Consider the following 16158-nt stretch of genomic DNA (forward strand, 5'->3'; position numbering starts at 1 on the left):
GTCTTCTCATTTGGTTCCATGTCCCATCATGTCTAACATGAAGTTGCTTTAAGACCCAGAGGCACGGCTAAACTTCGGGGGCGTTGACCACTCACGATAGTGTGCGGGATACATAATCCGCCATGGCTAATCCTCGGGAGTTCATCCTCGAATCGGATCGACGTATTTCAGTTAGGTTGTGTGTTCTCCATCGTTCCCCGTCTTCCCTGATCCAACTTCACAGCCGCTATTCCGGATCGGGATCATGTCCCAACGCCTCCGTCGCGCATGGAGGAGGGGCCGGGATTATCGTGACGGCTCTGTCACGATTTGTTCCGACCGCACTTCCGACCACTTGCGCCGTGCGTTGAGCTGTCCTTCGCGAAGTATAAAATCCAGGCCAAGAGACTGACTCGAAACGAGGCTGACCTTACTCTAGTTGAAATTGTGCTCGCCAGTGACACAGTACACTACTCTGCGTATCAAGCCCTCTCTCAACTTTGCCCACTATGGAGACGACATATCCCGAACTCATCTGGCGCCAAACCTCTCCGGGGGTATGGCAGCGCAGCATCGACGAGGTGGAAGAGTTCTACTCGGCCATCGCGACCATCTATGAGGGAAGCGGCCTCATGTTCTTCGCCATCACGGGACATGTTTCTCTCAACATCGAAATTCCCGACGGCAAATCACCTGCCGAGGCAAATTCTGCAGTGAGCCGGGCGCTTCAGAAGGCCTGGCTTTCCCTCCGCTACGACCACCCGACCATCGCCTCCCAGGTGACACAGGATCTTGCCACCGGACAATGGACAAAGACCTACCGCCAGTTCCAAGACGATGCCGACAAGGAATCTTGGCTCAAGCAGACTCTTGTTCCAGTCTCAACCGAGCAAACGGGCTCGGAGTGGGCGAACTCCAACCCGCCTGCGCCCAAGATCCCAACGCTGTTTGTTCTGAGCCCGCGCGCCGACAAAGACGGTGTTATCCGCCGCGACCTCGTCCTCCGTTCGCCGCACGATATCATCGACGGCATCGGCACCCTGACACTCCTAAACAACCTCATCGCGCTCGCCTCCAAAGCATTCTCCGAGGCTGATGATTTCAAAGTTCCAATTTTCGACGGCTCTGAGACCGCCAATCTCAGCCCTCCCTACCGCGTCGCCGCCAACGTGCCCCCAGTCCTCACAGATGCCCAGAAGAAGCGCCTGGCCGACATGGCTGCTCAAAAGGCTGCGGCCATGGAGGCCCCTGGCATCGAGGTCCTCGACCTTCCGTACAGACGCGGCGCCACCCTCCCCAGCCGCCACCAGCGCGTCGCCTTGACGCTGACCAAGGACCAAACCTCCCGCCTCATCGCAGCCTCCAAGGCCGCCGGGGCAACCGTCACGCACGCCTTCCACGCCGCCATCGCGCTCGTCGTCCGCGACATCCAGCCCCGCACCTCCGAGGCCAAGCGCGTCCGTTACGTGAACTACATCCTCCGCAACGAGCGCGCCAGCTGCCAATCCCCGTACAACTCCGCCAAGCACCCCGCCGCGCTGTACCACTCCGTCCCCGGCCAAAGTCTGGTCGTCGACATGGACCTCCCCGCCGCCGGCGACGACGCTGTCCGAACGGACGAGTTCCTGCCCATCGTCAACCTCATGAAGGACTTCTACCACGGCGTCCGCAACGACGCGGAGCACTACGCCCTCGCATCCACCATCTGGGCCGCCGGCAACCCTACCGTGCCGACCCATCCCCGACCACTCCCTGTGCCGCCCCCGAAGGTTCACCCCTCCGTGTCCATCTCCAGCATGGGCCGCGTCGACAGCATCATCGCGCCGAAGACCGGTGCCTTCGAGGCTCACGACCCATGGGTTACCGGCGAGGAGCTCTGCAACGGACTGGGTCTGTTCCTGGGCACATTCCGGGGCGAGTTGTGTCTGAGCGCGGCGTACAACGATGCGTGGCACACCGAGGCGGATGTTCTCGACTTCCTGAAGCGGTGCGAAGATGTCGTGTTCCGCGGCTTCAACCTCTAAGCCTCCTCAGGAGAGGCAGACGTGACAGAGTGTGAGCTGCTGGGAAACCCAGAGAGAGGAGGAAAACGGAAAGACAATACATGATGAGATAACGATATACACGAATGTTCAAACCCTTCGCTCTATGCTCGGCCTGCTCTAACAGCGGGGCATTCATCGACCTGTTTCTGGTAGTCTGTCCAACCCTTAGACGCTCCCTGTTCAAGTAAAACCCTTGTATGCTTCTATGTTCAAAAGGCCGACGTCTGAAACCTATCAGGTGCTCTCCGTGTTCAGTTTCCACGACCCATCGCCGCAAAGAGACAGCCCGATCTTTCCTGCGCGTGTCTTGCATCAGCCAACTCCTATGTTATCCCATATTTCTACCCCGAGGTCTCTCGCCATCCAGTAGAAAATAATTAATGTCCTTCTTCAGACACGAGAGCGCGGAAGATCCGATACGGGGCCATATTCACGCCGGATGTGACGAAGGAATACATCGACGCGACTCCGTCTAATCTTTCTGCTCTCTCCCTCTCGTCTGGCAGCCTACAGGTATTCGGTCGATTAATCTGCGAACGATTCGAACCCTTGGTGACGATGTTTACCGTTCAAGGTCCCACACGTCCTTATTACCCTGCAGTGTGAAGCTTCAGCTATTGCAGAAATTCCTGTCTACAATACAGACGGCGCCATTATCTTTGACATGTTTGACACCGACGATATTTCTCGCATCATGGTTCCTATTAATGCCAAATGATAATCTGGAAATGTGCGAATGCAACGTCAGAAACTACCCTACGACTCCCAGCACATGCTTCACCCAAGCAAAGACACCGTACGAATACTCCGCCTGCAGGCCCAGCCTCGGCAAAAGATCCCCAAGACCCTTGGCCTCGCCTCTTCCTTCCAGAGCCCAGCGGCCCAGACTCCCAGGTCCCCGGAACCCCCGGGTCAGGCTTCGCCTCTTCCCCAAAGTGACGACCCATGCAGCAGAAACATTCCAGACTCCTTCTGCCGCATACGCGCCATCCTGCCGTCTCACGTATCCCTGAACCTTATCTGCCCAAGCCATGGATTAGCAGTAATCCGGGCTGCAGACGCTGATAGCGCAACACCCACATACCAGTTTGGGAACACCTGGGGACCTGGGGACTCGGCTGCATGACTGGTCGCCTTGGAACTTCCTATCCCGGGTTTTTCGGTGTCATCGAGAGGGCCTACTCCTGACTGAAGTCGTCGATACCGGGGCTGGTTCAGGATTCATGTACGGCGGGTGTTATCTGTATGCCGCGGTTAAGCGGCGTAGTTCATGGTTGGAGATATTGACCTGCGCTGGACGCGTCGTTGCGTGTTAGCCGTTTGAAAAGATGCATGGCGTTAACTTATGGAGGCTCTACAAGACAGACTGGTATTTCAGAGCCTGAAAGCTAGAACAAGCAGTATATATGGATAGATTGTGGGTGGTATCTAAAAGACATGGACGAAATCCAAAGAAGGCTTCCCCGAAAAACGAGTGCAGCTATATGCAAGTCTCTCGTATCCTTCGTCAAAGCCTGTTACATTACAAGAGCATGTGTGAAGCCATGCATTTTGATGGCCTAGAAGAATCTGTTAAGCATACGCTTCCAAGTGGGCCAAGTAGCGACCTCGGCCCGGTAACGGTTGATCTCATCCCAATCAAGTTCACGACGGCCGGTATCAACGTCGATCTGGTGGGTGCGAAGCCAGCCGGTACGCTTCCAAATGAAACCAATGACCCAGAAGAGCATAATGACGGGGACGGACAGCATGGCCTCGAAGAAGCCCTCGGCATCGTTCAGCTCATCATTGTTCTTTGGGGGTGCAATGGCAACGAAGGTCTAGTTTGGTATTAGTGATTTGCGATTGGTAAAAGGTCATTGTGGCGCGGCTTACCTGAGCAATGAAGACAAGAATGCAAAGACCAAGTCCAATCCAAGAACCTGTAACACCCAGGGCGGCCTTAAAGGGGATCTCGTCAACGGTGTGACCGTGGTAGGCCCAAGCCTTGCGGAAACGGATGTGAGCCAGGCAGATAGATCCCCAAGTGAAAAGCGCGGCCAGAGCGGACATGTTGAGTAGCCAGTTGAAGACTGTTTCTCCATCCGCATTCAGGTTCATGTATCCAAGCGCACCGCAGATGAGAATGATACCCACGGAGGGGAGAGGGCGACCACTCTTGTCAACGTAGCTGAAGATCTTGGGGGCATAGCCTTGTTGTGCCAGCGCGGTAAGAGTGCGGGAGCCGCCGTAGACGCAGGACACGCCGAGAGAGAGGACCGAAACCAGGATGATGCAGTTCATAAAGTGATCGTACCCATACAGACCGGCATGGTTAGCTGCAATAACAAAGGGCGAAGCACCATCGGCATAGGGGTTTTCGGCGCCGAGGAGTTTATCGTCGTTTGCAGGCACCAGAAGGCCGACAAAGAAAAGCCCCAAAATGTAGAAAAGCGTAATACGCCAGAAGACCTGCTTGATAGCACCGGGCAGAGACTTGAGCGGGTTGGCAGACTCAGCAGCAGCGAGACCAACAAGCTCAGTACCAGAAAAGGAGAATGCAGCGGTAACAAACACGGCGCAGAATCCTTTAAAGCCGTTCTGGAAGGCGCCAGGATCATACCAGTATCGTGCTCCCCAGTACTCATTGTAACGGCCGTGCGAGGGACCGCCTCCGAGAACGAGAATGAAGGCAACAATCATGAAGATGACTAGAAACTCGATTAGGATATGCGTGGCAATCAAAGATCAACGTTCTTACCAATGGCGGACAACTTGAGCAAAGACGACCAAAACTCCTCTTCGGCGTAACCAAGAGTTCCAAAGATGTTGATAAAGATGATGGCGACCCAGAAGATGGTAATCCAAACACCTAAACTGATATCACGGGCGCCTTCCCAGTAATTGATCGTCAGACCGCAAACAGTCAACTCGAGAGGTAGCACGATGGCCCACTAGACAATTGTCAGCGCTGTGGAAATCAACTTGAGGACGCATGAGCTGACCTGGAAAACATAGTTCCATCCCATAGCAAAGCCCCAGGAAGGGTCGATAAAACGGCTGGAGTAGATGTAAAAGCCACCAGAGACAGGATACATAACAGCGAGTTCACCAAGTGCGTAGACAACGTTGAACATCATGATACCAATGATCGAAAAGTCGATAAAAACAGCGCCGGGTCCCTGTACTAGGTCAGCCTTATGTAGAATGACGTTCCACGCGGAGGTTCGCCTACACCAGTGCTCAGAGCACCTCCAGAACCGACGAAGAAACCGGCACCGATGGAACCACCTAGGAAAGAGCGGCGTTAGTGGCTGATAGATTCGTGTGAGAGCGGGCCTCGCGCATACCAATAGCGATCATGTGCAGATGACGCGACTTCATAGTACGGTCAAGTTCGACAATGCCGCGACCGTAGTTACGGGGCTTGAAAGACTCGAAATTGAGACCATTGCGGGTGTAGAAGTTCTCATCGCGAACAGCGGCTCCGCGACTGAGAGCACCCTCGTCGTAGGCATTCTCCGCCTTGCCAGTAACGGGAGGAAGGCCACCGGAGCGGCGAGTTTCTGGATGGACCTGGGTAGTCTCGGGGGTCGAGACACCATCGTGGATGTCCTTTTCGCCTGCCATGATGTCGAGCTTTGCAGGCGCCGCGCAATCGTGATTCTGTTCTCGCCTAGAAGATGCCGCAAGGCACTATTGAAACCCGGCCGAGTGTGAGGCAACGGGTGTGGATCGAGACAATGGTGAGGCCCTGGGGCGCAAATGCAAAGAAGAAAGGCGAAGGGCCTGTGGAGGAGGACGGTCGAGACACAGGAGAGGTAAGAAGGAGAATGTCGATCCGGTGAGGGGGACGCGGTGGGATTAAAAAGGCCGGCGAGGAGGACGCGACTGCGACTCCAACTGGCAGTATCACTTGGACTTGGCATTCCAGCAGGCGGGCTTCGTTGCCTTAGCACATCTTAGCTTGCGTCCATCTGCGTTGCGTTGGTGCCCTCCTCGCATGTTATCCCAGTGTGTTCCTTGTCAGGTCGAGTGCTTACAGGTAGTCATGACTGACTATCTGCGGCGAAGGCATGCGGGCGGGATCAGGGCAATGCGACGGCGGTGACTGACGAGTGAAATGGCGTCGAGAGAGCCTGGAAGGACCCCAAGCGAGTGAGATGGGTGTGTGCCAAGTGGTAGAGGAAGGCCAAGCCTTGGGGAAGTGGAGTGAAGCAGACGGAACGCTGGACGAGAAGAGCAGGTGTATTCGGAAACTCCAAGGATGTGTCTAGGACCCATGTTGATCAGAGAAGGGATTCGGGGACCGCGGCGTGGGAGGGTGCTGGTCGTGCTTGGTGTATCTGTACAGCCAAGCTTCCAACGTTGGAGCTTGGTGTTCGTTTCGTTGCAAGAGTGTCCGTGATCGAGTGATGAGAAACAATGACAGACGACTCTGGGCGATGGGGTTGGTGGTGGTGGGTGCGGGCGTAGAAGATGAGAATCGGCGCGGGCGTGGACGTCGATATGACATGTCCCGTGGCTACGGGCACGTAAGTAGCAGCCAACGGCGTGCGAGGAGAAGGCGAGGGACCGGGAGTGCAGACTGCAGAGTCGCTAGGGATCCGTTCTGAGAGAGAGCAAGAGAGAGAGAGGGAGAGAGAAAGTAAGAAACATTGTAGTACAAGTGTACGTATGGTGTTGGAAGAAGTATCAACAAGTACACTCTTCGTACACTGTAAGGTAGCCGACCATTATCAGCGGAGCCCGCCCGGACTCATGCACAGAAGCTCGTTCCGCGCCTTCTAGAGGCGGCGGGGAAGGCCATCTTGGCGGGAAGAAGCGGGGGCCAGGGGAGTGATGGGAAGGAATGAGAAGGAACCAAAATGAGGGAGGAGCGCGGGCAAACAAGATTGGCTGCACATCGAGACCTCAAGGCCGGACGGGGAGGTGATGAGGGAAGGAATGACGGTTATCGCACCTGCCAAGATTCCAATCAGTGTCGCCGCTGTGCCGCTCTTTTTCGCGCTGGGAAGGTGCGGGTCCCGCACCTGCACTTGCCTGCAGTCTGCCTGCTGTAAATGCTTTTCTGGGCGCTGGCCCATACTGGCTACTTTTGAACCATCTTACTTCTACAAGATTTTGTCCACAAGCTGTTAGTGATAAAGTACCGCTACTTCTGCTCGACTTCCCAAGTCCCGTCCCGGATTTCCTCCATCCCCTGGACCACCTCTTTTTTGACGTGACACACATAATGATCTGTCCACTGTTGGAAACGCCTGTGGCTTACGGTACCTCGATTTCCTCTCTCACTCTACGTTCGCCTTTTACGAGTCGCTTCTAATTTAGTCCTAGACAGGAAGGAACAAGTCCTTTAGCGGTTCGACTGAATATCCGTCCAGGAAAAGCAAGAATTCCAGCCATCAAACGCACCCTGGCCACACACCCACCGATACCGATAGCCACAGGCGTGGAAACAGCACAGATGGGGACGGGACGAACCTGTGATGGATTAAACGAACCACACAGCTGACACCCGCGAAGATGTTTCGGTGCAATTTGCGGATTGCAGAGTTGTCGCGTTGCCCAGCCCTTGGCCCTACCAAAAGTCCTCCCCATAGCCAGTGAGCTTCCGGGACGCCGCAGAGGACTCGCTGATGCCGTTACGTATTCGCAAATTGAAGCCGCAGAATCAAGTGCCCCGGCTGGTACGCGAACACTACATCGCCAGGACTCGACCTCTGCCAACGCCATCATGCCCACAAGCGAGAATCAAAACCCAGCCCAATCCACAAAACCACGGCACCTCACTCGCCGGCCGAGAAATGCCAACTTTTTGCCAACCAATTCACGGATTTTGGCTTCTTTTATCGACCATCAACTACTGGTACCAAGATGTCGCCAAGTTGATTTATCGGTGTTGGCATGCTCGCCACATTCAGATAACGCCCCTTCCGACCTGTTGTCTTTCTTACACCTGCCAAACACACGCTCCCCGCCCGAAATCACCCAAAGCCAACGTCCCAGGCAGTTCGCTCCCAAGAGATCACAGCAGGACAGGCAGGACACAGGACAGGCCCGAGATGATCCAACGGTGGGCCGTACCACATTGCGACCCCTTCGCCTCAATCCTCGTCGCCATTCTTTGCAAACGACGTTCGCCTATCTCTTAGCTCTAAGTCGACTTGGCCATTGCTCTTTCTGGACCCTTTTCACCTTCTTCAATCGAGAGGCCGTGCCGCACCGTCGCTTTGGGACTGCTCGTGAGCGAGCCTTCTTGGGGAGGTGTCGTTGTCTCGGCACGCCAGCCACGTCCAAAGAGGCTGATCCCCCCGCACCGGGATCACCGCCTAGCTCGCCCGTACGGCCGCCCAGGTAGCAGTCCACCTGCTGACTCCCGCCCAACGAACACGCCATCTGCCACCATTACTACACCGGTGACACCACCACACCTTATCCGCCTCCCTACTCCAATCTCCTCTCGACTGACGTCGGCTTGCTTTGGAATGCCACGCTCTGCCAATGTCCTCCTGCCCGTTGGAAAGAGAAAAAGCCTGGATCGAAGCCCCTTCCGACGATTGCCGAAGCCATGGCTGAATTAGAGACTCTTCTGTTTTGACTCCACGCCAATTTGCCTCACCACTTTTGGAGTCGTGTCAACGGACTCTGGACGACAGAAATCGTTCCTGAGATCTTCCTCCTCGACTGTAAAGCCAGCGAGAGTCCTTCGTAGGCTCTTGAAACAGATTCGGCAACTTTTGTCACCCACGGCAGCCGGGCGCCGCTCATCAGACTAGCTCGCGGCATTGCCCTCCGTTTAGGAAGTATTCCCGAAAGAAGGGAGACAGCGGGCGATACTAGCCAGGAAGTAGTACTGGCTGACATGGTGCTGAGAGCAACATTGCAACGGGCAATTGCAGGCCCGCTTGCATCCTTCGGGATGGTCTGGCCTGAGACCCTTCGACGACTGTATTCCTCCGATTGGTCGCGTGAGCGCTATCCCACACCGTCCACACCACCACACCTTGTTCAGCGGGGCTCGTAATACACATGTATGGCCCAGTGAGCTTCCGACGATACGACAGACCAGCGAGCATGACTGACACAAGACTCAAAGCTGAGATGATTTTGACCGAGTTCCCTCCGTCGCCAACCGAGCTAGTGCGCAGGCTGATAAGGTAAGGCAAACAGCTGAGGCTACAGGGCTGCATTGCGCCAAGCACCCTGCGCTGCGTGATGCATCGTTTGGGCTTCTAGAAGCACAACCACGACCTCCAAGCCAGCGAGCCGACCAACCGTCGATTCAAGTGAGCTTCGCCAGCTTTTTGATTGGTTTCGCAAAAGCATGTTTCTGCGCCTCTATCCTTCAATAGGTAGTGGTCCGGAGTGTCATTCTTCCGGTGGTTGTCTCATGGGGGCGAGTCGCGTCGATATCCACCACATTGTGGAAAAGTTCTGTCATCCAAACTCCTCCGCTAGATCTTGACAGATGCAAGCCCCACGTACAATCCACATAGTCTGAGATACCAAAAGGTTAAATTGACAGCATATGACAGGTGGCTGTGCTGTGTTGTTCAAACGTACCATCTACGTGCTCAGGTTGTTATCGATCTAAGAGTTGGTGCTGGGAGGGCGAGCAAGGTGCGCAGGGTGAGTAAGGTTTCCAAAGCTACACATTTACAATCAGCCCTCTCCTTGGAAGCTGGCATAATCTTGGTTGATTAGTAGTTGCAGCGCGCAACGCGCGGTCGCTGGGTGTAAGATCATGAACTGGGCGTGCAACGACGGTCTGAACAGGAAGATATCTAGTCGTCTCACGCATTGACGTCGAATCAGTAAGAGAAAACAAGGATGAAGACAGCAATCGCAGAGATTTCAGGAGAACAGGTCCTCTGTTCCCATTACGAACGAGCCGAACGGTCCGAACCCAGATGGTGGGAGATGATCCATTTCGAAGACCGCATGCACCGAATAAGAACGCAACATCAATGGAAGTTGTTATTCAAGGACATGTCGAAAGCCAAACCCAGCGGCATCAGCAACAGCTATCGAACAGAGGCAGACCCAACCCTAGCGGATATGATACATCGTCTCAACCGGCCCTTGACAACAACAGTAACCCTACTTCCAGTCCTGCTGCAGGTCATTCAAGAAGGCCTCCAGGTCATCGACACCCCACGCGATATTGACGCCCATGTCTCGCAGCTCCTTGTTGCGAATCCTCCGCGTGGTGTTCCACAGGTCCTCCAAAGGCTTCAGGGATTTGACCTGCTCGCGAAGCTCAAGCTTCCGCTTTTCCATGGCCTCGATCTTCTCTCTGAGACCCTTCTTCTCTTGTTCCAGTCCATCGACCTTTGCGCTTTCCGTGGCAAGTCGGGCAACGAGCATTCTGTTTTCCGTCTGCAGCCTCGCGAGGTCCGATGGCCCCCGTTCTCTGCCGTGCTCGGTGCTGTCGACGCGCGATTGCGACTGGCTCTGGTCGGATCTCTCAGCTCTGTTCCGCTGAAGGTCCTGCTGTGTCTGGCTGCTACTCTCATCGGCGTCGAGCCTGTGCCGCTTGGCTGAGGAGAACTCGGATGTCGGGGTCTCGAGTCGAGAAGGCGGGGGTCGGTAGGAATCCGCATTGCGTCGACGTCTCTTCCTACTCTCGGTATTATTCGACTTCTGGGCCACTATATCATGTCAGTGGAAGAGAATTGCAGCAGGCCAGGTGTCTCACCAGCTTCTGGCGCTGATGTGCTTGCTTTCCAGGTTCTGGACTGGGAGAGCAGGATCCATTGATCCAGACTTCTCAAGCAGCTGTCAAAGCCCTTGGTGCGGTCTTTCCGATGGGTCCTCTTGAGATAGAAAGCCCTCGCGTCGACAAAGGCTTCCATGATATGAACGAGACTCTCTTCACCAACGTCTTTGACCCATGCGGCGGTGTGGGTGTCCCGGCTCATGTGACGGAGAGTCAGCCACACGATCGTCAGGAGGTTTGTCTGTCTCTCGTCGCGCGATGCGACTTGGTGGGCAGCATCAAAAAGGCTCTTGACGCGATCGGCAACGCGGAACCGGTTCTCCAGGGATGGAGGGGTAGGCCCTTCGAAGAAAATGGCGAATGCCGCTTGGCCCCGGCTGGCGACTTGCTGTCCCCGACCGCCGGGAAAGCGCAGGCCGGGGATATCTCTGATGTCGGGGTGCTTGGCGTAGTAAGAGGCGTCGCCGTCGGCTTTCTCCTTCTCCGTTTCCAAAGTCCTCTCTCCTGGGCCGGATATATCGTCAGATGACATGGTGTTTCTGTGGGAACTTGACACCGACTGCCCTCTCATGGTTGAGTTTTTCGTGGTGGGAGTGGACCTCCTCGCGCCTGGGGTGTGTTGTTGTTCTTCTGTTTTGGCAAGTGCGACTTTTCAGTTGAGGAGCCGAAGGTCGACAGACCCTACCTTCCACCTCATTGTCACGTGGGTCAGATCTTGCAAAAATGAGCCTTTTTAATCGCTTGCACATCCTATAAGAGAAAGGACCACGTCTTGGAGGCAAAATACTTTGGTCGAAACAGGCTACCTAGATATTCTCAGTAGCCCTCATAGGAGAATGCTAGCCTGCCGTGCAAGAATCTTCCCACATCTTTTACATGCTATCAGGTCCATGCCCTCACGATTTAGGTGTCTTCCTCAACGACGTGCTCCAGAGAATGAAAAGCATCCACATCTTCAGAATTCCATCGTCCCATGATTCCTTGCTCCCTCAGCTCCTCGTTCGTCTTCTTGCGAAGAGCCCCCCACAGTCTCTCTTTAGCCACACGACACGCCGCCAGGTCTCTTTCTTGAGTCAGGACCCTTGCTCTTAATGCTGCGTTTTGCTTCTGCGATGTGAACAGCTGTTCCTTGAGGCTTTGCTTGACACTCGCCAAGAATCCCTCCAGCCGTAAAATCACAGTGCTAGGATCGGTTGCGCGCTGCTCGACTTGTTCGTCCTCCTGCGACTCGGGGTTTGCCTGCTTGGGCTCTGCGTCACCAGCAGCCGAAGACCCAGAGCACTCGGTCTCCTGTCGGGGCACGCGGTCGAAATCTTCCGAGGGCGCGGTTGAAGTCGTCGGGGTCGGGACTGCGCTGCTGTAGGTGTCGCCGATGACAGAAAGGGAGCTCTCGGCTTCTTCTTTGCGTGTTAGCTTTGGATCCCCGAAGGGAAACGAGCAGGCCGTCTGGTGAATACCTATGCTGTCGAAGCCTGCCTCCTGAACCCCCTGGAACCTGATCCTTCTTGCCAGCAGAATTATCGCCAAGTTGTCGAGAACGTCGGTCAACCCCATGCAGACTTCGGTGTTGGCCGCCTCGATCACGGTCACCACTGGTTTCACAAGAAAAGCCGTTCTCGCTCGGAGGAAGATCTTGATCAGTGCCAGGTGGAAGATGAGAGGGTCTCTCTGAGCTTCCCAAAACTGCTGATGGAGTACCTGATAAGGTTCAGAGCGCAAGACCTCGTTCAGCTCCCTCGCGAAATCGACCCTTGGGATCATGGCGCTGGCATGAGATTGAACGAGGTCGACTACCTGGGTGAAATAATGACGAAGTCTCTTAGCAAGCGAGTGTCGGAGGTCCCCGAGGCTTCCTTCATCCCTACGAAAGAATGCTAACAGTTGCCAGAAGGCACCCGCAATCAAGGTATCCATGCCGGAACTGCTGTAGTCGAACCTCAGTCCAGGTAAGCGAGCCAAGTCGGGAGAATTGAGCAAAAGGTCGAAGTCGTGACCAGGAGGTTTACCAAAAACGTTGTCCGCCACATTGTATCCAGTATCGAGAAGAAATAGGGAAACGTCGCGAATTCCGTATCGTGTTTGGTCCGCCATTTCGCTGTCGCTGTGTTGTTTGTCTATGTATGGAAAAGTGAACGAGAGGAACCTGCAGCCGTATGGTCGGCTCAGAGAAATGGCTTCGGTCGAGTGGGAGAGGAGTCGACCTGACTAGGATGCCGTGGGATCAAAGTGACGTTCTTAGTTCTGCGGTCGAGGAAGAAAAACGTTGGGAGGGTGGCAAGGTGCCGGGCCCACGGCGAGGGTCAAAAGGTGCATGACCTAAGGTGAGGTACAGTGTGGTATCTCAGCCCAGCTGGCAAACAGTGGAACCTGGAATTTTATTCAAGAGAGATATTCGCACCTAGGAGCGAGCGACATTTGAGCACCATTGCGGACTCGGGACATAGTGACCTTCCAGTGGCCGTGATTAGAACTGTTCTGCGTCTAGAGTTCGTGGAGGCAGTAGACAGCTTCTACTCCGACCGCGAAGTTGCCGCCAATAAAATGTGTTTGTTTTGTATGAAAGACGACAATGATTGATACTCTATGGACTTTTCGATAAACAATTCATCACAAAGGTATCCCTGAAATACCCCTTTCCATTGTAGTCTCCGAAGAGTGCAACGGTATGTGTGGTCAGAACGCACCAAGGGTCCGAGTCGTCGTCCATGCCGGTCAGCATGAATCTAAGGGCCCTGCCTCGCAGCTTCTCCCTCAGCCACAGCTCCATCAACGACTTGAAGTACGCCCACGACACGATCTCCGACGCGGTGAGGCCGGCGCCCATGATCTTAGGTATCAGGTAGTCGAGGATGGTCCTCGCAAAGGTCGTACTCTCGCTGATCGTGGCAACAAACATGAGAATGACGTCGAATCGGAGCACCGTAAACTGTCGTCTCTGCAGCACGTCGATGCCGCAGATAATGCCCAGAACCGCCTTCGCCAACGCGTCGGTCGCGGCTGCGGTGACGGATGTGCCGAAAACGGAGCGGAGGTTGCTGATCGCCATACGCGCGACGAGGTAGAGTAGGTAGTCGACTGCTTTGCTGTCGTCAGCGAAGCGATAGGCGACAACTGGTTCGAAAGTCGGTCCGGTGATCAGGTCGCCCTCGGTGCCGAGCTTCATTGTGGGAAGGTCGTGATCGCAAAGCGACTGATGCCAAGCGTCAAGACGTTGCGAGAACGTGTCACAATGCTGTAGGATAGTCTCCGGCGTGACGTCGTCTCTGTAGAAATCGCCTCGCTGGAAATTCCGAAAGTCACATTTTCGACCGAGAGATGAACAAAGCCACCTTGCGACCTTCTCGGATGCGCTACATCCGTCTGCGTCTTTGCCGGGCTTGAAGCTAGCCTCTAAAGCGTGGCGTGAGTACAGACCATAGACTCGAGAGAGAATGTCTCTGATCGCTAGTTGAGGGTCGAGGAGGCATGCGGCGTCGTAGTTGTCGACGGGATTGCAGGTTCGCCGTGTAGGTGTCATCATAAATCGGATGTCGTAGCGAAGCATCCTCCACGCTTTGAACAGATTGGGCACCGCCATGGCCGTGAAGTCCATCTTGGATGCAATGGCGTCAAGGCCACTGGCATGGTTGAGGATGCCAAAGGCTGTGCCTGCCTCCAGTTCGTGGTAAGCCAACAGTAAGGCAGCGCCCGCCAGCTCTTCGCCGCCTTTGTTAGTACGCTGGAGCTGCATTTGCAGATTCCGAACTGCCGAGTCGTAGTACTCCCAGACACTCTTGTCATCGCAGATCCGCCTGATCATGTGGAAGTCCAGGGGTAGACGTTCTGCCAGCTTCAGATGACTCGCTGACAGTGCCAGAACAGCAGCGCGGAAGCAGGAACTCTTTTGGAACAGATTTGAGAACGCGAGCGTGACGGGAATAGCGGGAATAACGTTGGTATCGAAATGCTTGACCAGGGATTCTTCCAAAGGAAGTGAAATCTGGAGATCGGTGGTAGGTTCACCCAGAAGAGATTCATCGGATGGAGATGAGTTGGCGGGGGAGTCGTGCGAAACGAGAAACTCGTCCCAATTGGTCGGCGAAGTGGCTTCGGGCGGGCTATCGTCTGGAGAAATGGTCTCGCAGGGGGTTTGTCCCGGGATCGGAGTCGACAATTCTTCGAAACCGGTCGTTTCCGTGGATTCGACGCCGATGGAATTGTCTTGGAGGAGGTTGAGGCCGAAGTTGTCGAATAAAGCCCAAGAAGGGGCAAAGGCGCCTCCCGGCCAGCTCTCGGTAGTCGTGAACGGTCCCGGCGGGAAGACGACCGGAGCGGAAGGGGCTTGAGCGCTTATCGCCGATCCCACGGCAACGTCCGACCGAGGAACTTGGGACGACGGCTCTTCGGCTGCGGCAGTTCGTCTTCGCTTCCGTCGCGCATCTTCAAGCCGCAGCGCAGACCATCTTGCAGCTTCGAACTTGCGTGATGATTCAGCGGCTAAGGCGGTCACATCTTTGAAGGCCACAGGGCGGTCGTAACCACTGCATTGAATGCCCCGGCGGACGCAGGCGCAGCACTCAGGGCGTGTTTCGTCGCACTGTCTACTTATTAGCCGCCGAGCAAGAGGTATTGGGTGGTTTGAGGGCAGACCTTTCTTCGCCTGGTCTTACAATTCTGGCATCCTGTTCGTTTGCGAACGATGTCGGTTTTCTTGGGTCGAGACGACTGACTCTCCATGGTGTTGTCAACGACACAGTACTGTATCGCGTTGGAGCACAGTTGCCGATCGTTGCGCTTGCGGTCTTGGTGAAGCAGATGTAGAGAGTTGGTCAAGTTGGCTGAAATTCAAGCATGGAGTCTGAGAGATCGCAGGTGTTGCATGCCATTAGAGGGGCGGGTAGGTCAAGCATCTTGGCCGGCGTTGGATGCCTTGAACACGACGGCACGCAATCTGGCGGCACAGGACTTCTGACGACGGACTGGAAGTTGGTGAGATGAGCCCCACAGGCAGATAAGCACTCGATGCACTATTCCTAACCTGGAAGACGGGTGCGACGCTAGCCGCTTCTGGCGTACTTTAGAGCACGGGCGGCCCCGATACTCTCTGTCGCCCGCTTAATTACCTTCCATTACATTACATTCAAGGCGCTGGTTCTCTATTAATACCAGAATGATTCCGCGACGGAGAGCTTAAGATGTCCATGAGATTGTGGAAAGATCACAGGCAAAACACATAAAACCCAGCTTATTAACTTCTGAAAACTTCCGTTGCAAATAAATTTGTTTTTCGGCTGATGTATAATAGAACCTTCAAGCATTTTCCCAAGTTAAGCATTCAAAGAATGAGACGACAAATGAAGAAAAGAAAAACCTTCAGGAATTTGAACATCTTTTTTCGCGCCTTCTCCATCTGCCAAATCTATAACACAGACTTGTTGTTCCGATCAGATTCTA

The 16158-nt window shown here is 54.8% G+C and overlaps 4 protein-coding genes across 4 annotated transcripts; 1 reads left to right on the top strand and 3 right to left on the bottom strand.

The window, feature by feature from the left end:
- Positions 1-488: 488 nt before the first annotated feature.
- Positions 489-2003, top strand: CkaCkLH20_09081 (uncharacterized protein; the record flags this gene model as incomplete). The annotated part of the gene is made up of 1 exon (XM_038891796.1): positions 489-2003. The coding sequence occupies one exon, from the start codon at positions 489-491 to the stop codon at positions 2001-2003; it is 1515 nt and encodes a 504-aa protein (XP_038742729.1).
- Positions 2004-3583: 1580 nt separating this feature from the next.
- Positions 3584-5633, bottom strand: CkaCkLH20_09082 (amino-acid permease inda1; the record flags this gene model as incomplete). The annotated part of the gene is made up of 6 exons (XM_038891797.1): positions 3584-3844; positions 3900-4714; positions 4765-4957; positions 5009-5185; positions 5239-5294; positions 5354-5633. The coding sequence occupies 6 exons, from the start codon at positions 5631-5633 to the stop codon at positions 3584-3586; spliced, it is 1782 nt and encodes a 593-aa protein (XP_038742730.1).
- A 4473-nt stretch (positions 5634-10106) lies between these two features.
- Positions 10107-11257, bottom strand: CkaCkLH20_09083 (uncharacterized protein; the record flags this gene model as incomplete). The annotated part of the gene is made up of 2 exons (XM_038891798.1): positions 10107-10657; positions 10705-11257. 2 exons carry the CDS (start codon positions 11255-11257, stop codon positions 10107-10109), a joined length of 1104 nt encoding a protein of 367 aa, XP_038742731.1.
- A 371-nt stretch (positions 11258-11628) lies between these two features.
- CkaCkLH20_09084 (C6 zinc finger domain protein) lies at positions 11629-15483 on the bottom strand (the record flags this gene model as incomplete). The annotated part of the gene is made up of 4 exons (XM_038891799.1): positions 11629-12125; positions 12183-12826; positions 13410-15301; positions 15355-15483. 4 exons carry the CDS (start codon positions 15481-15483, stop codon positions 11629-11631), a joined length of 3162 nt encoding a protein of 1053 aa, XP_038742732.1.
- Positions 15484-16158: the final 675 nt, after the last annotated feature.

The sequence above is a fragment of the Colletotrichum karsti genome (assembly GCF_011947395.1).
Source record: "Colletotrichum karsti strain CkLH20 chromosome Unknown Scaffold32, whole genome shotgun sequence".
NCBI classification, from domain to species: domain Eukaryota; kingdom Fungi; phylum Ascomycota; class Sordariomycetes; order Glomerellales; family Glomerellaceae; genus Colletotrichum; species Colletotrichum karsti.